Source organism: Trichoderma camerunense (assembly GCF_050948025.1).
Source record: "Trichoderma camerunense strain CBS 138272 chromosome Unknown V8C40scaffold_29, whole genome shotgun sequence".
Lineage (NCBI taxonomy): Eukaryota > Fungi > Ascomycota > Sordariomycetes > Hypocreales > Hypocreaceae > Trichoderma > Trichoderma camerunense.
This window is the reverse complement of record NW_028145341.1, coordinates 200709-223440: the sequence shown is the minus strand read 5'-3', so window position 1 is coordinate 223440 and position 22732 is coordinate 200709. Positions and strand designations below refer to the sequence as shown.

Genomic DNA, 22732 nt, shown 5'->3' with positions numbered 1-22732 from the left:
TAGTGAAAAAATAAACTTAGGCGATTCCCGCGGACAGCCAAGAACGTTAACCACCCACCCCCCCACCCTCGTCCTTTGTTTTCCATTTTTTTTTTTTTTTTTTTTTTCGAAAATTTCGCAGAACTTCAAAGTAAAAATAAAAATAAAACCAATACATGCCGTCAAATTGGCACACAGATAGTCCGACTTTTGACGAAATCATGGCAAGCCGTCTTGGAAGCATCATTGATACCAGCAGAAAAGGCCCTCCATAGATTCATGTCAAATTCTGCCTCGTATTGAACAAATCTCACCTCGCATTTGACATATCTGCGGCGTGAGTTCTTGCCCTCCTGTACATCGTAAAATGACTCGCCAATGGCAAAGCAGATCTGACGAATAGCTAGGATAAAGAAGAAAGAATATTAGCTGCTTTTCTTTTAATCAAGGTGGGAGAAACGTACTGGACACTATGGTGTCCTGGCCTCGGTACTCATGCTTTTCTGCCAAAACCATCTTCAGGTCGTTGTACTCGACGCTGGCCTCGCTAGCGGACCGAACAATGCCTTGTAGAACGGGTTCAATAGCGTTTCTGGACGTTTCATCGAGTGAGCGGAAATTTCTCATGGAGAGATCAAGAATTTGACCGTGAAGTTCGGAAAAGGGACAAATCAAGGCTTCGCCAGTAACAGTGGGCTCCCGGATAGAACGCAACCTTTGCCAAAAGTCAGAGGGGCAGTCAAGGCAACATAACTGCGAGTGGAAGCATACCAGGGTATCTGTGGCAAGTCTTTCATTGCTATTTGCACGAAAAGACCGCTTTGTATCAACTTGTTGTATGGGTCGTCAGAGCTTGGAAGAATTTGGAAGACATGTGACCACCACTTCAAGCTTGCCCAACATTTGAAATCCAGCATTGCTTGCGCTCGGTCGCTCAAGTTTTGGCGTACGGATTCATTCATCTGGGGGGGAAAGTTTAGGTACCAGATGGGAGGGCATGAACTGGCAATGTCGTTGGCTCGTCCCGCGACTTGCCCAACCACCGTTGGCTCTGCTCGTAACACGGCGAGACCTGGGAACATTTCGCTTCTGGCTGCGGCATCCACGACTACGGAAGCAGCTGATCCCAAGATGTCGGCAATGCCCGAGCCAAAATCAATGCCCGCAATTATGGTCTCATCTTCTTCTGGAACTTGGGAAAGTGAGCCGAGGGTAAAGATGTCCTCGGGTGCCGGTGCATCTGATGGGCCAGCCATGTTCGCGAGTCTGGGATTGACAAAACAGAAGAACAGATTCGATAAGGTAACAAGTAGAAACGTAGAATGAATACGGTATTACTGCCTGCCGAATCAATTGATCAGGTAAACGCGTTGTTTAAGAGGTGGACCTAACTAGTTCTGTATATACAATCTCCTCCGCAGGACACTTCCATCTCCGCGTTAGTAGAGATGCCCGAGCCCTCTGTTCATCGCTTTCCAAAATAGAGCAGTCGTTAGAATGGTGCTGACGAATTTTAAGCTCGTCAAGAGGTCCAGGCTATAACGTGCATGAGGCTGGTCAATAGCGTGATATCCTTAGAGAGGGGGGTGAGACTTTCTAACACACGCCCCAACCTTGACCCCTGGGATCTCTTGAAGCGCTCAGAAGCGCCACATTCGCTAGTGCCGTGGAAATATCATACAGTAGGTATCACGACCGTAGCTGAACGTCCACTTCGAGTATCGCGTTCATGTGGACTCCGTGTTCGTGACTGGTGAGCTCGGACCTTTGTCTCCTATGAATCTCTCTTCATGTTTGGCCAAGTCTGCAACCAAGTACTTCAAGGTAAACCTCAGCATTCTGAAGAATACTGATCTTGGAAAAGATGGTCCTCTGTCTCCTTCACTGAATTTTGAAGGCAAGCTCAACATCGTGCCAGCGGCAGAAGACAATTCCAACTCAGGCCCACGGTAAAGATTTACACAATTACCCTCGAGCTCTCTGTTGTGAGCAAAAAAGGAAAAGTTGGCGCAACAACTGCTCCTAGATACTCATAATTTTGCATTGACTCTTCCTAGATAATCAATCTGCTTCTTGGCCTTTGCCCAGGTAGTAGCCCAAGATGAATTACGATGATGCTAACGATAAGATTATACTTGAAGAAGAAAAAGATGATGATGGTAAGGCTATCCCTCTGGAGAAGTACAGCTACGTGAAAATACATGTGTGCCAGGCGTCTTATGGAGACTGTTTGGCCATCGAGTTTGACAATGAATCATCCGTTCCTGGCTCAATAGGACTGGAATTGGTCAAAATAGAGCCTATTGAAGAAGAGATCAAAGAGGAAAAATCAGGGAAGCCAGAAGAGCATCAGATGCCCCAGACTTACAAGTTCAGACCGGATCTAAACGTGTCCAAACAACGAAAAGAGGTAGAGCCCTCCACATAATAGTAACTTACTCTGACTGTGAAGCTAATGAGATCTTTCAGGATACACGCAAAGTTTTTCTTATCGATGGAGGGCCAGCTAATTACCAGGTGGTGGGGACTGTATTGAACCCAACAACACCATTGGCCGTGAGTTCACTACCGCTGAGCCGTTACGATCTATTCTAACATCACACAATCTCAGAATATGTATGCCATGCTCAACACGCTTCTCCCGAAGGGGTGCCCAAACGCACTGGACACTTTAGTGGTGAGTAAATGTTTGGGTTTGCCCCGTGATTAATAGTTCTAACCAGAAATTCAGATTACCCATGATGACGCAGACCACATCAAGTATGTTCAAAATAAAATCAAAGATCATTTGACGCCTCCAAATTTCTGACAGTGAAAACTGTAGCGGACTGCATCAGATGATGTTAAGCATGTATGACAGATATTGACTAGGAACTGTCGATATAACATTACTAAGTAATTGATAACAGGGCCGACAGATCAGGTAAAGGCAATGCGGAGTTCCGATTCGAAAGAGGCATTACAGCACTCAAAAAGAAGAAATCCCCGTTCTCCAATGTCTGGTACAATTCCCCGACACTCATGTTCCAGGTATAAATCCCCTTATTACATTTCATATAGGGCAGTTACTGAGATAAGAACACTATAGGATCCGGAGGTAAAAGGATGGTTCGATCTTGATATTGATCTCTTGAAGAAGAACTGGCCCAAAGCAGCAAAAGCTATCCCGGAATGCAATAAGGATTTTGAGAAACTTGTTGTCGGTGACAAAAAGAAAAAAAAAGAGATGTTCCAAGGAGAGGCCAAACGGGCAAATCTCATATTTGAATTCTTGTCCCCGAATATGAAACAAGTCAACAGATTGAAAAAGCTGTACATCAAGGGTAAAAAGAAGGAGGAAGGTGAAGATCAAGATGATGATGCTATAGAGGACAAGGGAAAGAAGACAAGCTTGCTAGAGAAAAAGAAGGCGAAGAAAAGCAAAAAGTCACAAGAAAAGGTAGCAAAGGGCTTACAAGGGATTGAGTACAAGGGACTCCCAAATGCGGCAGGCAACCAGCCCATCTACTCAAAGTTGGTACTCTCCCTTTCCCATAATTTCCCTTGTCAACGAATGCTGATATGTCTCTACTAGCGATACTATTGCTAAAAAGTTAGAGATGACTCCAAAAATCCAGGAACACATTGGCAAGGGTGTGCACGGGAATCTTAACGATACAAGTGCTAAGAATCAATCGTCTCTAGCTTTTGTTGTCAGAGACAAAGATGCCACTTTCAGTGCTGCATTCACCGGCGATGGGAATGCCATGGCTTCTTTCCTCCCCGTATGGGAAGGCAAACCTCTGCGGTATGATGTTTTGAAAAGTAAGACATTATCTAGGCCTACGTCAAACAGGAACGACAATGACAGAGAAATGAGAGTCTGGGAGGCTAACAATGTGTAAATACAGTCATGCATCATGGAAGTAAACACAATAATTGTGGGTACCAGGCTTTGCTATTATTATTCGAGAGCTATAGCTGACGCTCAATATTTAGGCTGGAAGAAACGCGCGGTCAATACGAGGATCAATGCTTTGATCAAGGATTCGAAGCAGCCCTTACATAAAGAAGCACTCGTGGACAGGAACTGGATAAAAGAAATTCCCGAAAATTGCAGAACGAATGGCCAGGATGATGTAAGTGAGAACTCCTCGACCTCTTTGATCGGACAAGCCTGATGTGATGTTACATTTAGCCGACTAGATTCTTTGTCAAGTATGCACAAAATGTTCCTCTGCCACATACCATCACGTACTGACTATAACCAAGTGTGCTAGCAAACAAGTACATCGTAAGTGCACACAAATCGAAGCCAGAATGTTATCGTCCCACACGCAAATCACTTACACGGATTCTCAGATCTCTTCGTCAACTACGGAAGGCCATCTCAATCCGTAAGATCTGAATTTGACCTGCCCATCTGCTTGTTTATATTATGCTGACTATTGGCATAGTCATCTGAGCACGCTGGCAGGTATCATAACTCGTGCGATAGTGCGTAAAGAGAAGAACAAGGTGGTTGACATATACTTAACGACACAAGTATTACAAGTACAAGTTCTAGGATTCCTCGAGACCTATGGTAGACCAATGTCGAATTCGATAATCGATGATAAAACAGTCATGACTGAGGAGATTATCAACGCCGTGATGCTAGCGCCGCCCAACAAAGATGAAGAACCGCAACTCTTTTGGGATGCAACTGGCTCCTACTATCGCATTTGGCAGCTTAGAGCAGAGATCGACCATAAATTTGGAACCATTATGCTTGATCCAGCTGAGAAAGATCCATCCTGCAATCCTGCTTGGCAACAAGTGGCTCTCACGGACGCATTCTGGGTCATGTATCACCAGACTCATTTCACCACCCATGTTCGAATCACTGTTGGTAGGGAAAGGCCCAAATTTGACAAGCGTGATAAGGATGTGAACCATGTTCATGGGAAAGCAGTTAAAACCGAGGGCGGTAATATGATTGTCAAGGAGCCTGAAATGAAGGTTAAGAAGACAGTTGACAAGAAGACTAACAAGACCGACAAGAATGCCTCGCCCATGAATGCCTCCAAGAGCAACCGTAGGACCACTTCCAAAAACAACAAGAAGAAGGAACAGAATGATGACTCGGAGGATGAAATTTTCAGCATGGAACCAGAAATGGAGATGAATGATCCCTTGGATCGCCTTATGCCACCAGCGCTGGGTGCTGCCACCACGGATATCTCAGTGACTCCAGAACAGATCCAAGACCGAACAGAAACCCAATTGTCAAAAGTATGGCGGCAAGCAACTGGAAATCATGGAGGTTTGTCGCCCGCAACATTTGCAAGATTCGACATAAGGATATCGCAATTGATTTACGAAACATTTTCGGTATCACAGGTTCGTTTAACTCATTCCCCAGCTCTCAGATCCGCTCAAAGCTTGAGTAAATGACCCCAGTGACTAATGGTTCTATCTAGGGATCTAAGACCAAGGCTATCTCTGGTACTGATGCTCTCGTAAACTATTTAGCTTTGCGCGGATGGCTCCTCCCAGATCAAGTCACGGCCTTGAAGACTGGTTACATGCGCAACAATCAAATCACCCTGGGGGGCATCATCTCTCTGGTCTTCGATAAATTTCTGAGCACCTCATTCTTCAGCCTTCTCCCGATCACGCTTGCAAAGAAGGCTTTGTTCTCCACCACTCCATTCTTCTGGCCTCTTTCCAACAACTTCGACTCGATAATACTCAGCCATCCCAAGCAAAGGTGAGAGCAGATGCATGCTCATTGTATTCCAAACGAACCAATGGAGCGATATGCTGACATCAATTTGAAAGAAACCTTGCAAACGATTTTAGCGAGGTCAAATCCATGACTTTCAGTGTCAAGCCACCCGTTGCGTACCAGAGATGGGACATGCCGTACCGATTACCCGGCGGCACAATGGCTTTCTGGCAGATCAAGGTGCTCAGCGAGCTGAAGTTTTTCATATATCGCCCATTCGAGCGCGACTGCCGATATGTCTATGGATGTTTCCTTGGAAAGCTCTGGAATGGGCAAGGGAGCAATGTCTGTCAAACTGTGTTCCATTAAGCTTGGTGGCTATACTAACTTTCTAGAGCAGGTTGTTGTAGACTTTGTTTGGTTCCCAGACAAGGACTCTGCCTTAGACTACCATATTCGCTTTGCAGACAGTGATTTTGTGGCAGACGGCTGCGTGATGAAAGTTGGAGACCTTTGGAGTGCAATCCCGACGGCTTTTAGCAGTGTCAGCACTCTGGCTGCTTCACTCTTGTTACCTGGAAAAGGTTTTGATCTTTCTACAATCCTTTCAACCACATACAGAAATTTCTAACTTTAGCCTCGCAGATACCCCCATTGCAATAGGAGAGTATATGAGCATCAATAACTGTGGTTTTGTGGTGCAGAAAGCTTCTCCCGTCGTGCCGGACGTAACACTGAACCGCATCTTCGGAACTGTGTCATTTGACCAAAATCAGCAATTCAAGCCATTTGGTGATATTATCACTATTAGGTTACCGACCATTGGACTTCAGATTCAGAATCTCTTTTCGACTGTCCCTCTCAAGGTATTGATCCTAATTTCCGATCCTACATGCTTCTTTCCAATCGACGGTCTAACACGCTACAGGTATTTGTTCGCATTGAAGAGAGACTCGATATTCATGGTTTTCCAGTGCCGATTGTCTTTGAGACGAGGCGCTCTCGGGGTGGTGATCAAACCGTTTACCAACTTTCCTATATTTCTTCGTCCCCCAAAGATAGTCTAACACCAGCTCGACTGCTCGACTGGCTTGGTGTCGCAAGCTCAAACTTCTCAGACATTCCCGACCTAGAGAAATTACTCGACTCGCTGCATATTCTATCCTTCTCTCTTGGATGGTTCGGCGGGAGTGACGGAGGTTCTGGCGGAAAATCCTTTTCCGCCAAACCGGATTTTGTTGAGCTTTCTATCCAGCTCGACCAAATGAACTTAGTTCCGGATTTCTTGGCGGTAGAGAATGCGGTTCTTGAGCTTCGTCTGGATCGATCGGCTTCCAGCTATAAGGTTTCATCAACTAGTTATGCAAACCTCATCATCAAAGACTGTTCCGTTCAATTTCTCATCGCTTATGGCGATCGACCAGAATGGCAGAGTGTATATGCGTACGATGATATTCCAGGTTATTTCAGACTCGCATTAAACACAGGTGACTCGGGAGCATTGTCCATTTCTAACATTTTAGGGCACTTTATGCCCAATGTCGCGTGCCTCCCGCCGGCGCTGCAAACCATACTGACAAGGACTGGTATCACTAAACTCAGACTTGGCATAGAGAAGGATGATGATGGGAAGAACAAAATCGCCATGATAGATTTGGAGGTTATTTTAGAGGAAGAGGACATGGAAATATTTGGTATATTCTTGATCGCTATTAGTCGACATGCACGAACAAGCATTTGAGGCTAACTCTCTTCTAGAAGGGCTGAGCATCAGCAACCCACGGTTCAAGTTGCGCGTCGACCACCCCAATGACAAGGTGAGCAACTTATACCCAGCTGTCACACTCGATGTCCATTATCTAACAGACAGCAGGATTTAAGAGCCATCAATGCTTCCATAAGCGTTTACACACAGATTGAAGATGAAGAACTCCAGGCCACAATCTGGATAGACTCCGACCAAGACACAATCATTGGGATGAGTATTATCCCAGTCAATGAGTTCATCGCTTTGGGCGAGGTAATAGCGTTCTTTACAAATAAACTCTCTGGTATGATGCTGCCGTTGCACTTTACATGCGATCACCGACTGACAGTTCTATGCAGATAAATTCACGTTGAACTTGCCTCAAGACTTCTCCTTTATGAAGGGCATCGAGGCTGGTCCAATGAATGTTTCTTTCCGAAAGACTTCCGGCTCTGGGTACAAAATCGACTCACTGTTCGTCGAAGTCGAAGCACATCGGGATTTTGAGCTCTGGGATTCTCCTCAGGTGGTACTCTCAGACGTCAAGTTGCTGACAAACTACATTCGAGGTTCTGGTGTGCATATCGCTTTTGGAGTATCGCTGTCCATTGGAAACTATCATTTTTCAGGCAGTCTTTCGTACGATCGAGCATCTAGCGACTCAAGTCTGATAGATGAACCACAAGAAGGAGAAGAAAAATCTCCTGTTGTGCTAGGGAAAGATAAAATGACGTCTTACACTGCGCAGTTGAGTTTCAAAGGCGAGCTAGGACTACATGATATCCTTTCAAAGCTCACGGGCGCCGACTTTGCAGAAATGCTGCAAAGAACGCACTTGGAAAAACTCAGCAAGTACACCGACATCAAGATCCATAGCGTTGACCTCGACCTGTCGATAGCACCATCGTTCTGGACATTCAGCATAACGGCTGACCTCGAATGGCTCGCCTTTACAAACGTCAGCTTGACTGCGTCTCACACCACCTCATGGGCATTCGACTTGCACTTTCAGTGCAAAGACGGTCCGCTCAAGGTTCTTCCTGACTCTTGGGCAGCTGAGGTTGAAAAGTATGTGACGTTTGGCGATACATCCATTTACCTTTTCTATGGGCCAATCAATGTCAGCCCTCGAGTGAAGCAGTTGACTCTGAATGGTATGTCGCGAGACGCTTTGGGAAAAAACGGCGGGATTGCCATCAGTACCAGCCTAAACTTCGGCTCTAACCTTAGGATTCTCAAGGAATGGTTGAAAATTGACGGATTGCAAGTGTTTGGTGCCGCCGGGGCCGGATTTTTCATTTTGGGCGTCCATGTGGGCAGACTGACCCTGCTTGACAACGCCTTCTCAATAAGTGGAGGTTTCCTCCTCTCGTATGTTGATAAGCAGCCTTGGTTTGGCCTTGAAGGTGACTTTGAATTCAACATTCCCGTGATATCCAAAACACCCATCGCTGGCAGTGTCTCAGCTGGGGTTGATCTATACAATGGTGGATTATCATTCAAATTGCAGACCGAAGATAAACTCAAGGATCTTGGCGGTATCAAAGGTTTCGACTTGGACGCTATCGGCATTAAGCTGGTGCTTGCTCTTGATGCAGGGCTGATGCCCACTCTCCTTGGCGTAGAGGGGGGTGTACGCATTGAAGATCTCAACAACGTCTCTGGGCAGTAAGTTGACATCCCGTGATAACATTCACACTCGTCTTACCGCCTCACTAATAACTTCTTACCAGCCTAAGTGTTGTCTTTGTGGCTAAGAATCCTTTGAACTCTTATCTTGAAGGCAGGCTCGAGAACTTCAACCTGATGAACCTTTTGGCCAAATTCGCAGCCGCAGTTGATTTGCCTGTGGAAGTCCAGTCTTTCCTACAAAAGAACGGAATTAATCTCCAATTCCTGTCTATTCAGCTCATCCCAAGAGACATGGTCGGTTTAAACAACCAGCAATTAAAGAAAAGAATCTACTTCGAAGGATCTCTCTCTCTAGGTAATATCGTCTTAGCCCTTGTGAAAAAGACGCTTGACTGCTGACCCGATGATCCAGTTGTGAACGGTGACCCCTTCTGGGCTGGCTACATGCTTCTCGACATCAAAGACTCTGGTTTCGCCGCCATCGCCTTGATGGATCCAATCCAGCTTGTCGATGAAGAGGTATTCAGTCTGCAAAGAAGCAGCCAAGGTCCGAACGCAGCCACCTACAGCCTACAACTAACCCAGGTGAATCCAAGCTACCTTACTCCGCGCATGCTCAGCCATGGCCCCGTCTTGAAAATTACATCCCAGGGCCCTGATCCGGTCTTCATCTCTGCACAGCTCAAATTCCTCGGCACGGAGCACGACTTGTTCGTTGCTGTAAATGGAGATTACTTCACCGCAAAGTTCCACAGCAGCACCAGTATTGCCACCCTCGACTTCAGCATCAATTGCTTTTTTAAATCATCAATTGACGTTGCGGCTTTTGCGAATCTAGACCTTGGCGAGCACATTCTTACCCTTGCGACAACACTGACCAAATTGGATGGAGCGCTGGGAACAAATGTTTTCAACCAAACGTCCGGCAAAAGCACCTCTGTCGGCTTCTCGGGAGACTTGAAGATTGAAATAGCGTGGGCAGCAGGCAAAGACCCCCTGTCCATAAGCCTATCTGGAAAAGCTCATGCCTTTGATCAGGATTGGGATATTGGTGAGATCGGTGTGAAGATTACAGAAAGTGACCTTCGCAGCTTGGAAACCTTTGCCCGCCAACTCTGGAAGTATATCGAGAAAACGTTCACCGAACTCGTCATGAGCTGGATCCGAGACATTGGGACGGAAGTTCCGAAGGTTATCAAGTTCCTTGAAGAGAACTTTGATGCAACTGGTGACCAACTTGTCCGTCTGGTTTCTGACATCAAGCATATTCCAGTCACGGAAATCATTGGACCCGTGGTGAAACAGCTGGACATGGTATATGGAGACGCACTCGACTTGTACAATAATCTGGGCATTGGGAACTTCATGGGCGCGAAGCTACTATCACCCATCTACGGCAAGAATCCGCCCCCCCATCGCACACCTGGCTGGCTGCCCGACATACCCAAGGAGGACATGTTCAAGTTTCCCACGCCAGCCGACCCTGGAGACTTGACTCAACCCATCATTGGTGGCGATTTGATCTCCGGCTTCCCCGGTGTTACGGATCCTCCGAAGAAGCCTACGCCTACCCCGGCGCCAGCCCCTACGCCTAGCCTACCGGTGGATGACCCTTTCAAGCACTTGCCGGAAGGGTTCGGTTTCCCCACAACATTCTCCCTTGAACCAGACTTTACATGCCTTATGGGCACAGAGCCAGAAGACAGCGAGACTGCTCCGCATGTAGCTGCAGGAGCAACACTCCTAACGCCCAGGGAACCTCTGGTTGCTCGCTTACCCGCCTGGTACACAAATGAGATTGAGCAATACGTGACTTCGCCCATGACAGCAGTCCCCGCAGACTCTGTTGACGAGACAGTCGCCCAGATTGCGAGTTTTAATGAAGACGAAGTTATTGGTATTGCTGAGGGACTGCGACTTGCTGGACTCTCTGACGATGATATTCAGAAAGAGTACAAGAAATCTTTTGGTCATGATATGCCTCTCAAGTTTATCAAGCAAATTTTAATTAAGAATTAAGGGATCTTCAGGTCCTGTTATTTTGACTAAGCTTGGTGGCTAAGCCGGGTCTAGCCTGAGTTAGTGGTATAAAAGAGGCCTGTTTCCTCAAACTTGATAGCAATAACAAGACATTTTTCCCCTTCAAAATGACCCTTGGTTGTGCAGACGGCCTCATTCCAACGGGAGCATAGCCGGGCCAACTAGATCAATTGATTCCCCGACTTATTCTCGTGCCGTGATCCTTATAGCGGTCAGACAAGCTGGGTTTAGTGTGTTTCAAGGTGCAGGTGCTTTCCTGTTACGTTCCGTTATACCGTAGCGCCAACAGGGCAAAAAATTAGGCCAATAATCGCAATTGTAGCAATCATTGTAACGGACATCCCTATGCCATGATATATATTCCGCACTTTCTGCTGTAGCCTACCTAAGTAGAGATCATGCGGCGATAATATGACCTATTTGCATGCTTATTTACGCAATTAAAATGTTTGGAGAGAAGCGAATTGATGATGTTGAACTACTTTACATAGAAGGGATATAAAATATACTTTGACAATTTACACTTCAACCCCCAAGGTATCAGAACGGCATTGATACCGTTATCGACATTTGGTAAAGCCTTCTTCATTTTATTTGTACGAACTAGGTACCTCGTTGTGAGACTCTCTTCTGCCGCCACTTCATTCCTTTCAAACGGCTGATGAAAACCGAGCCGGCACCTGTTGTTCCAATGAAAAGGGAAAACATCGTAAAGTACCAACCGTATCCCACTGCATTGATGAGCGGTTGTATAACAGCAGCTGAAGCGGCACTCAGTCCACACCTCAGGATCTGTCCTGAAGCATAGGCAGTGCTGGACATTTCGGGGAATATGTCCACAAGTAGTGCACTGGCAGTGTGGCTCAACAAAGTTGATGTACCACATATAAAAAATTGAAGAACAATAGGCACAGCAGGATGCACACGAAAGTAGACCGCCCAGCCATAGCCAATGACCAGAAACACTTCGAAAAGGATAAAGGCAAAGCAATTCCTGTATCTAGCGGCCTCTATGGGGAAGTCTATTTGGAGTTTCGCGTTCTTCTCCCGAGGATCGACATTGTGATTTCTCGCAGTAATGGCATAATTTCTGTCCACGAGCTTTCCGGCGATTATCCCCCCAATTGTCATTCCTGCCAATCCAGGTAATAAGACAAGCCCGATTTCAAGATCATTATACTCGTAAATTTTGTCGAAGATGACCGGAATTGCAACCTGGAACGTATAGTAGACGGAGTATGATGAAGCCACCATCCAAAGCACAGCCACGGCATCTCTATAAAGGATAATGCGAAATGCAGCGAAAGTGTTGGTAACTCGCCAGGGTCTCTTTTCCTTGCTCGGATGGGACTCATCATGCCCGTCTTCTCTTTGAGGCCTCTTTTTTTGGAGGACTGACCACCACGTCCGCCAAATTCCTATAGCTGGCACGCTGCCGTTCCCAATGACAGTCCGCGCAGTCTCGGGCAATGTAAATCCAACCAGCACCACACACAAAGCTGCGACAATAAACAAAGCGAAAAAAACCCATCTCACACCTCCGGTACTCAGAGCAACGGCGCCGCCAATGACCGGCCCAACAGCGGAGATGCCGTTGCACGTCGAGAGCATAGGGCCCAGCATACTCCCGCGCTCAGGAGGAGGAGCAACATCGGCGACAATGCCATAGGAAATAGATGTTATGGAAGAGCCACCAATGCTCTGGAGGGCACGCAATGCTATCAGGGCCGGATAACTCGTGCGATTAAGAGCAAGGCCGAGGCTGGGGACCGCGTATATCGTCACAAGACACAATAGTACGGGGCGGCGGCCGAAGCTGTCTGCCAGAGATGCAAAGAATGCTGGCGAAAGAGCCTGTGTGATTGCATAGACGGTCACTGTGAGGTTGATAGCCTGGATGGAAACGTGCAGCTGGGTGCTGAGGATGGGGATAAGGGGGAAGTAGATTGTTGCCGTCAAAGTTGATGAGATCATGGCGAAGCCGAGGAAGTACGTGAGATAGGTGCGCAATGCCTTAGAGAATACAGAGTACTCGTAAGGTTCCTCATGTTCCGCATCGGTGAAGATGGCCTTATTATGCTGCTGCGCTGCCTCTGACTTTTCCATCGTTATCGGTGATTGTACCGGATTCAACTCTATGTCCGTCATTTTGGCTTTTCTGATAGTCGAAAAGCCCTGGCTTTATGATCAAATTTCACTGCCAAATGCGACATATACTTCATAGGGAGTCGGCAAATGTCTACGAACACGGAATTCCATCCAATCTGTACTTATACCAAAAAAAAAGCCTTATTTCAGGACAAAGCGCACTTCAGAAAGGAATGTACGCACACCACCAACGGCCATTACAAGAGTTTCTCCCCCTACGTGCACGGTTGGCGACAGAAATATGTAGGCAAAAGAATGTACATGTAGGTGTGAACTCCCTTAATATGACTGGCTCTCTTGGCCATGGCCGCGTTCCAGCATGATAGAAAGGTGCAGCTTAATGATTGGACATGTAAAATCTTTGATATAGTACAGAGTTTTTGCTTTTGCGGATTATAATTACATGCATACAACGGCCGGGTTCAATCCGACACTTTCCGGCAGTCCTACCGGTACTCTTTGTAGTACTTTTATGGTGCCTACGGTGTAGTTTCTCATTTTTTGAACTGTAAAAGGCGCTATAATAAGAGGTGTAAAAAGTAGCTGCAAAAAGATCTGTAATACCTTGAGGAATTGAAGACTCTAGAAAGGTTGCTGAAAGAATCGAGCGCTAGAAAGAGTACTGGCAAAAGTCGGAACGCTACATGTTAGTTGTGAAACAGCTGTTGAAATGAGAATCTGGGGGTTTGTTACTTATGTATATAAATGTTGCTAGAGCATTAGCGTTATATTTACTTATCTTTATTTTTACTACATCCGCGCACGAAGAGTTGCTGAGAAAGTCATTCGGCCGAGGGAGTGAAGGGAATAGTAATTCCCTGTTTGTGAAGTCGAGATAACCTCCATATAGTCATGGGATCTGAAGGGGTGATCCCAATGCACCGTTATCGGATGATGAGCCACAGAGTTTCCCAATGTCAAGGTGTAAGTACCTGTAGGCAACATTCCACTGAGAGCGGTTCTCCGCTCCGAGGACTAACGACCTATTGCTCAGACCCATGGACGGTCTTTGCTCAATACATTGACGGACTTTCATACGTATGTTAGACCTTCACCTGCACTTTGTGATCAGGCCAACGAATGCAGGGTCGGCTAAAACGATACCCATATTGGCAAGGCAAAGCGAGAATGGTGTCAGTGGGACTCTCCTCACTGGTTCTAACATGCGGTGGGAGGAGATGTGTCTCACTATATCGGGATATCCGACAAAGAGAGATTGCATGGATTAATCATCAAGTTGTGATGTAAGAGGAATTGTCGATAGAGGCTTGGAAAGCATTCTAGGAAAGTTGTGTTTCATGATATCATTGAGACCTGATGATATACAAGCATTCAACATGATTTGTCGACCATATGCATCGCCACACAATATCCAAACCGGGGAATCTACCTATGCATCCAACAAACACAAACTGGCTCCTAACCAACGCTACATGTACTCTAGTCGAATCAAATCAGATCATCATCAACGTGGGGGACAATGTGCGCTCCTGTGATCGATGGGTCGATGCGAGGATCATACTTGTCAATTCCATCAATAGGAGCGTATTTCTCGCACAGATAGCACATATTGTTGTAGGCACTTGATTGCTCTAGAGTTAGTAATTGGAACGATGATTAGGAAACGAGGGACGGTACGTACGTCTTCCTCATAATGCTCTTCGGATGTCCGGCCGCGTAGTTGATAGCGCCCTTGAGACTGTATAATCGATTGCGGTCCTCAAACTCGTCCACTGGTTCTGCAGCAGGATAGTTTTTCAGGTAATGCCATGTATACACCTCGGCCCTGAAAACGTAGGTGAATTCGCACCGCCAGTGACCTAGCTCCATCTCGTTGTGAGCAAAGTATGAACCTGCATCGAATATGGTCATTTCTCCAGTGTTTCTCTTGATTCCCATATTACCCTCCCAGAGGTCGCCATGGATGATGCATGGCTTGATCTGGCGACCATCTGACTGAAGAGGCTCCAGTAACCGAGGAATGATCTTCCATGCAATTTGTTGGATGGCTCGTTCGTATTCAGGCCACGGGCCATTTCGCTTGATGTCGAGTTCGCAGACATCAAGGAATAAGTTTCTGTAAAACACAGCCCAACTATCTTGCCAGTCAACCACGTGAGCCCTGTCACCGTCGCAAGTCTTGGTATGGAACCCAAACTTGCCAGTCGGAGATTTGCTCAGCTTGTGTAGAGCAGCAAGTTTATGGCAGAAAATTCCTGGATCCGGGGCCGTCGTGACGTCCATGTCGAGAAATTCGGAGAGATAAAAGTACGTCGGTGGACTCTGAATCTTGTACTTACCAAACCCGAATGGTTCTGGAATGAAGTCTGACATGGTGCTGTATATTGTTTTGGATGACTCGAACTCGCCGTTAAGCATGATACGGCCCGTCTCGCCATACGCAACCTTTCCACCACAGAAACACATTAGAATCCAACAAAAGACATTTATACAGTTAAACATGTTGCGATACCTTTAAAAAGAAAATCTTCTCATATCCGTCCTGGCCCAAGGCTATGAGCCGTCCAGTTATGGTCCAAGCGCTGGTGCCAAAGTGCTTGATGGAGACGAATGTACTCCCTGCTGGAAGAGCTATGGGATAAAGTCAGCTTGAAGACCGAAAACAACCACCGGGCTCAATACCTTCGACCACGGCTTCGTCCATTGGAAATACTCCGCCAAGCTGGGCGAGAATTTGTTTAATCGTCATTGGCGGTGCTTCATTCTCATGCTCAGGTGGCTGCTGATGGCCGTTATTAGCCGGCACCTTGTCGGCATGTTCTAGAGATGGTGCATGGGCATCTTCAAGAGATGCTTCATGTGTATGTTCAAATTGCAGCTCTATCAAGGGCTGTGGTAATTGGGTTAGGATAACTTCCAGCGACATGGCTAGGATTTACATGCATGGGTGCATGAAGGTTATGTATCGTTAGAGTGGCGCTCAAAAGCTGGGCAATTGTTTTTGGTTAAATACTGTATGTAGCTGATAAACCTGAACTTTCGGGCAAACTACGTCTATTTGTATGGCTTTTCTTCTAAGAGAAGATTTGGAACTAGCCTTCGACATTATGCAAGGGGATTCATGTGTTGGTTGTCATACAATAGCACAAGCACTTCATGCTGTGCTACACTTACTATTACTAGTAATGTATCTTATTTTTAAGGGGCTTCTGAGAGCTGAGAGGTTGCCTCGCCCCCACGGAATCTAGGAGCCAAACATATATGCAAGTTTGCATGCTCGTGTAAGTGCCGATGCTCGCGATCCCCGGTGACACCGTGCGTTTTCGACTCTCTCTCTCGGCCCCTCCTGTCTCTCCCCCCCTCTCTCTGGCACATGTCATCCTCTTCTGGAAACTGTTATGATTAAGTAGTACGTTGGCCCGCTCTCAATACTGAGACTTCGTTCCATCCAGTCCGTATCAGAATGATACATGTATTTGTAGTTATGTCTCCCTCCCTCCCAGAATCTGACGAAGGCAGCCAATTGTGGCGAGTAAACAGATATTATATTTAATCCCTTCAAATAGACAACTAACTCACTACGGTCTAGATCTCGACATTCAGGAAGCCATCCATATCCCCACAAACAACAAACCAGCAGCCCAAAGCATGCATTCAATCTGTTCGTTTGACTGCTCATGACAACGGAATCAAGCTGTTGCAAATCTCAAGATTCCAAGCCTAATGAACATTAACACAGCAAAAAGCAAAAAAAGAAAACATACAACAGCCGGTGTTCGCTGATGGTCACCCACTCAACTACTAATCTGCCGGTTAGAGGCTTATCTATGGGGGAGCAGACGGGACCCCGAGTTCTCCTCTACCTATGGTCGTATGTGCTTGTGATCAAGCTACTTTGCCTTGTAAAAGATCTCCATGGAGAGGGCCAACGGAAGGACGAAAATGTAGAGACGCTCAGCCGAGACTTGTGGATGGCATTCTTCCGTCTGTTCCCCAAGATCCTTGATGAGGTGTCTCATTTCGATTCAATTACCTTAAAGGACTTTGATATCTTGGCCACACTCGTTCGCAGAATCTTCATCCTTTGGGTTCACACATTCCAAATCGAACGTGCACTCGAATTCGTCGGTGGCAGACCCAATTTAAGCGATGGTTTCATCCCTTGTATCAGAATCGTAGTTGTACGTCAGGGATGCAAACACGGATGCAAATTCGCTTTCGTGTGCGACAGACCCAATTTCAGAGATGCCATCGCCGGCAATACTATTTGCACCGGAATGACCCCCTAATCCGTTTACAAAATCTTGGCGGTCAACTTGCATCGGTACTAATGACTGTGGATTAGGGTTGCGCGCACTTGTGGCGCGGTATCTTTCAAGACCTTGAAGTCCATCGATATGTATATCATGAGAAGCCAAATGAGCTCGGAAGTTGTCCCCCCTGAGCCACAGCTTTTCCTTTTCAAGAGCGCACCTTCCATGGCGGCAGATATAAAGGGCGTCGTTGCTGTTGTACTCGCGGTGGACTGTTTTCTTGTGTCTAGCCAGCTTCGCAGGCGTTTCGAACCCTTGTTTACCACTGGGGCAAGATTCGTAGGTGCACTTGTATGGTCTGGCAGGCATTCGTCTTACTTCAATCGCTCTGCTGTAAAAAGGGGATAACATCTGTGTAGATGGACCATTGGCCGTTTCCGGAACTCCTGCGCTTGCTTGAGAGTCGGCAAGCTGCAAGCCGTTGGTCAACACTGTGGTCCAGGGGTCCGGACCGGGAATTGGGGCAGGTTGGCTGTTTAAATGAGATAGAGCTCTTGATGAATCCACCAAAGATGTAGGCGCAAGTATCCCATAATCCTCTTGGTTCTTCAAGGGAGCAAACCAAGCATGGTCCATAGCCTTTTCCGACGTGAGACGCTCATCGGGATGACGTTTCATAAGCGAGCGAATAAGGCATGCGGCATCTGAGCTTGCATTTTGCTTACTGAGATTTTCAATAGGAAACGAATCTGTCTCTAGATAATGTATAAGTGCGTCATAGGTTGGAAAAACTGCCGTATGGGTGAGCATTCGATAAGCCATCTCACCAAGTGCCCACATATCAGCAGCCTTGTGGTCAATAAAGGTTAAGCTGCCCGCCTCATAAGAGAGCATCTCCGGTGCCATATAAGGAATTGTATCCCAGGCACTTGTCATTACCTGCTTTGACCCTTCAACGCGCTTGGTCATCCCGAAGTCACTAATCTTAACCCACCATTTACTGTTCGGTGGCCGGGCCCTGATGAGGATATTCTTAAGAATATGCAAATAATAATTAGTATACTTTTTTTCCTTCTCTTTTTTAAATTAAAATGGTAGGAGGGAGGTGAGTGGTTATGGAGAACATACAGCAGGCTTAATATCTCGATGAGCGAACTGTTCTTGGTGCATATAAGATAGCCCTTCAAGAACCTGGAAAGATATCTCTCGTGCATCTGGTTCATATAAGGGCCCATGCTTGTCCATATAGTTGTGTAAATCGCCAAGAGGAAAATATTCCATAGCAATATAAAGATTAAAACTAGTTTCATACCACCCAAGGAATTTGACAAAACATTTTGAATACTAAGCATATAATTATTAGCATTTCCCTTCCATTTTATAACAGAATACAAAAGGTACTATCCTACAGGCTTAGCAGAGAAGTTAGCAGAAGCTTCCAGCTCGATTAAATGGTTGTGCTTGTCCCTAAACTTTAGCTGTGGAAGGACTTTAACAGCACGCTGGTCGTTTCCTCCAGGGCGTTTTCCTCGGACACACTCCTGGAGCCAGACGTCGCCGCAGCTTCCTTGGGCCAGATGACCCGTAGCCCGCCAGTATTCTGATCGCCATGTGGATCGAGAGTCATCGTCTGCATCGTCGTGGTAATGTATTGTGAAGTCGTCTTGGAAGGAGGTGTTGAGGCGGGTGACACGAACGAGGTCCGGCAGTTGCGACATTGCGGGGTCGGACAGGAGGATCCGTCGGCGGCTGTGGAGTGTCAGTCAAACTTGAAGACAACTAGGGGTAATATCCGATGATTAGAAGTTGATGGTGTAGGCCTTGGTTTCATAGAATGACAATTCAGATAGTCCCGCGAGACGAGCTGTGAAGAGGAGGAATTGCACTTTAAAATACGGAGGACGGAGTATATATAATTAACTTCCCTAGGTAAATTGGACTTGAATCCTTTGCCGCCGGAATATGTAAGGGGCTCGACTCCAAGGGCGGGGCTGTTACATGTGGTCGACTCTGAGCAATTCAGCCTCACGCACCTGCCGCTCGCAATCCCTGTATATAAGTACATGTGTACATATGCATGTTCGTGGAGCTGTGGCACCACCGAAACCTCCAGCTTTTAGGCTTGCTGATTGAGCCGAGCTCCTTGCGTTGGAAAATTGCTCAAAACGATCTATCTGTTGAGCGCTCTGGACATTATTGGCACTATAGATGGGTTAATTAATCTGGAGGCTTGAGATGTAAAAAAGGGAAGGCATTAAGCTTGGGAAAAGGGCTTGACGGGACCTCGAATTCTCCACTACCTATGGTCGTATGTGCTCGAGATACGAGAGGTATTGGATATGCTAAAATGCATGAGGTTTGGAATGAATACTCAGAGAAGTAGTCAACAGAGGATCGATAGTCTAATTCAATATATCTAGTCTAGCTAAAGGCCTAGTATTTTGTTGTATCCCGTTGGCTTCAATTACAACTCGACAACGGGCAGGACATTGAGGTTACAAGCTCCTGCAAAGCAAAAAAGTCGACAGAATAACCCCCAAAATCGCAGTTTTTGAGGTACCTCGATGCCCTTGGCAGAAACAGCCCTGTCGGTACGTACAAGTAGTGCTGTTGGCTACTCCGTCCGTACATGTACTCCGAATCTTGGCCTGTCGTTAGGTGGAGACAACGAGTATTAAAATTTGATCCGTCATTTCTTTGGTCGACCTGGCTTGCCCCGTCCACAGCCATGCATGTGTTGCAGCATGATGGAGATTGCATCTGATTGGTTGCTGTCCACATTGTATCCACAGTAGCATAGAAAAGGTACGACGGCGTCGCAGGGCACCTGGCGTTGTAAATGCTCACGAAGCTTGTCCTTGCGGAAGGTATCCTCACACCGACATTGAATGACCAATAACTTGTGGGCATTTGAACCTTCAAGATGCCGTTGGAATTTGTTTCGTTGTTTAAACTTCACTCGGCAAGTCCCGCACCAGTAGCATCCGTCTTGCAGGTGCTCCAACTCGTGGTGATCTACAAGCTGGCTCACAGATGAAAAGCTTTCAAGACAATTATCGAAGCTGCAGGAGAAAGACTTGTCAGAAACCAGCGTTTGGGTCGATGGCGCGACTTGAGAATCTGGATCTGTGGATGCTGCCTGCAGTTCAGAGGCTCCATCCTGTTTATTTGACCCCTCTGCAATACCGAGGTACCATTGGAGATTGTGTTCATCTGCGTCTACATCAATGACCGACTTAGGTGAACATGGTATGGAACTCATTTTGGAGTACCAGCCAGATAATAAATAAGTTAAAACGGTTTATGCACAGTATAACTGCTGTATCGTTGGAATGTATGTACTGTGGCACTGAACAGAAAGCTGAGCTGTAGACTTCAGTTTACTTTTAATGGCCAGAAGACTATTATTATTATATAGCTAGATAGGTAGATCAAAGTCTCATTCAGTTTTATCTAAGTCATCATTCCGTTAGATTAATGTTATATCGTGAGTTAGGTTGATGTTATATTGATCAGTTGAGGTCCTCAAGTTATAACAAAAGTTATAACGCAGTCTTTGAGTTAGATCAACTACAAAGTACATGCATTTTTGATCGAGGTCAAGCTAATGACGTAACCAGGAGGATTTCCACAGTGTGTTATAGTATTGCACCTAGGTAGTGTGTTATAGGAGACATAGTTCTGTTATTTTTCATTTTGCAAAAACGGGGTGGTTTGCACACCTGTTGCACCATCGTCTACAAGTAATACGGCGCTACCCCACCGATACCTCTGAATGCTCGGCCCGCGCAGAAGAACCCACAGAAGACAAAGGAAAAAAGGATCTTGACGACTAGCTAAGTTATTGCTGGCGTTTACCTAATAACTAATGACAATGAGAGAATCTTGGAATTCTCTTTGTCCGCCAAACGAAATATCTACAGTTCAAAGCGCTGTTAGGAACATTTGAAGATAGTATGTATCAGTCTCGCTTTGTCATCGACATCTTGCGTGCTGGCTCCTAATAGGTGCACGGGATCCAGTGCACCTATTGGGAGCCCTCGCGTACTCCTTGGAGCAGATATGGACTACAAAGTGGCTCTTACGAACGGCCCCCGGCATATAGCTAGGATGGCCAAGGAAGGATCAAAGTTTAAAAATAATGAAACGTTAGATATGGGTCGCGCTGTTATTTGTTTAGACCGAATAGAAGAAGGGCTAATTTTCTGATTCGCTGCCTTTTATTGCTGCCCGATATTATACCAGGGCGCTTGATCCAAATGGTCAACTCCTACCGAATACATGCCCACGTTCTTATTGTGCCCCAATCGTACTATTCGTATTTTTTTCTTGAGACGGTATTAGGCAGCAATTAGCCAGTTATATGTATGCGCCGTAACCGAAACTACGAGTTGCCGACACGAATAGCATCCATGCCAAGCGTGTATTCAGGGAAGTCTGAGCATAGGAGATGAGGCTCACGTCGCCCTAATTTTGTAACTTGGGTGAGGGCAGTTTTGCTGATTGGCTCCAGTTGCGGCCGATGGTACGAGACCATGCGTCGGTTTTTGTTTCCTTCGTTTTGGCGCCCCCCCAGGCTAACGAACGTAAAAGGTGGGGTTAACGCCGATTTCTATGGGTCAGACTCAAGGGCTAATTTTTTGATTGGCTACTAGCTATGCTGCAATCCGTCATCCTTGGTTCTTACAGTTACGTTTCAATTCTTGAATTAAGAAAGAAAAGGCCCTCGTTAGACACCAATACATATACTAACATATCACCAATAATTTCTCACCGAGGGCAACTTATAACAAAGTAACACGGAGTACATAATGGTTATAGAGACACTGTCATGGCTTGCCTTTGGTACTTAGAGTTCAATTTCTCTCCATACGGAGTTACATGTTTGAAGAGACCTAATATTAATACATGTCTGCTTTATTACAGTTATCATTATCCGACACTTGCGTTTTGACTTTTACGGCACGGTGCTTTATTCAGTAGTCTGTAGAAAATGAATGGAAGTTCAGACTCAAAGAAGGCCTGTATGTTGAACTTGGGTTGTTGTATGGCGTCAATTGTGGCTTACTCCTACAACAGCTTCACAGCAAGAATTGGTCCAAGCATCGAACGACTTTCAATTAGAGAAATGGCTATCGCAACCGAGCAGCGAAGATCCATGGACACAATTAAGATGCATGATAAGTCCCGTTCTGGACTCTAAGACTGAATCCGGGAACAATGCGAGAGGCATATCAAACAACTGCGTTGCGCCAGGCTTTTACCTGGAATCTCGCAGAAACG

The 22732-nt window shown here is 46.2% G+C and overlaps 5 protein-coding genes across 5 annotated transcripts; 1 reads left to right on the top strand and 4 right to left on the bottom strand.

Moving 5' to 3' along the window:
* Nucleotides 1–106: 106 nt before the first annotated feature.
* Nucleotides 107–910, bottom strand: V8C40DRAFT_258751 (uncharacterized protein). Its single transcript, XM_083218791.1, has 3 exons — nt 751–910; nt 444–694; nt 107–382 (listed from the first exon to the last, which is right to left on the bottom strand). The coding sequence occupies exons 1-3, from the start codon at nt 894–896 to the stop codon at nt 162–164; spliced, it is 618 nt and encodes a 205-aa protein (XP_083067473.1). The 5' UTR covers nt 897–910; the 3' UTR covers nt 107–161.
* Nucleotides 911–2034: 1124 nt separating this feature from the next.
* V8C40DRAFT_284176 (uncharacterized protein) lies at nt 2035–11600 on the top strand. Its single transcript, XM_083222115.1, has 24 exons — nt 2035–2389; nt 2449–2535; nt 2591–2656; nt 2711–2739; nt 2804–2830; nt 2889–3009; nt 3068–3492; nt 3554–3783; nt 3870–3899; nt 3958–4097; nt 4157–4176; nt 4231–4252; nt 4321–4355; nt 4416–5340; nt 5421–5710; nt 5782–6013; nt 6069–6252; nt 6314–6534; nt 6597–7362; nt 7427–7485; nt 7542–7719; nt 7775–9083; nt 9149–9402; nt 9460–11600. Exons 1-24 carry the CDS (start codon nt 2081–2083, stop codon nt 11064–11066), a joined length of 7566 nt encoding a protein of 2521 aa, XP_083067472.1. The 5' UTR covers nt 2035–2080; the 3' UTR covers nt 11067–11600.
* Nucleotides 11601–11639: 39 nt separating this feature from the next.
* On the bottom strand, nt 11640–13235 carry V8C40DRAFT_284172 (MFS general substrate transporter; the record flags this gene model as incomplete). Its single annotated transcript, XM_083222114.1, has 1 exon — nt 11640–13235. One exon carries the CDS (start codon nt 13233–13235, stop codon nt 11691–11693), a length of 1545 nt encoding a protein of 514 aa, XP_083067471.1. The 3' UTR covers nt 11640–11690.
* A 1449-nt stretch (nt 13236–14684) lies between these two features.
* Nucleotides 14685–15945, bottom strand: V8C40DRAFT_278412 (Fructosamine kinase domain-containing protein; the record flags this gene model as incomplete). The annotated part of the gene is made up of 4 exons (XM_083221063.1): nt 14685–14817; nt 14878–15641; nt 15709–15827; nt 15867–15945. 4 exons carry the CDS (start codon nt 15943–15945, stop codon nt 14685–14687), a joined length of 1095 nt encoding a protein of 364 aa, XP_083067470.1.
* A 1002-nt stretch (nt 15946–16947) lies between these two features.
* Nucleotides 16948–19454, bottom strand: V8C40DRAFT_258748 (serine/threonine-protein kinase). The gene is made up of 3 exons (XM_083218790.1): nt 18859–19454; nt 18578–18793; nt 16948–18481 (listed from the first exon to the last, which is right to left on the bottom strand). The coding sequence occupies exons 1-3, from the start codon at nt 19165–19167 to the stop codon at nt 17339–17341; spliced, it is 1668 nt and encodes a 555-aa protein (XP_083067469.1). The 5' UTR covers nt 19168–19454; the 3' UTR covers nt 16948–17338.
* Nucleotides 19455–22732: the final 3278 nt, after the last annotated feature.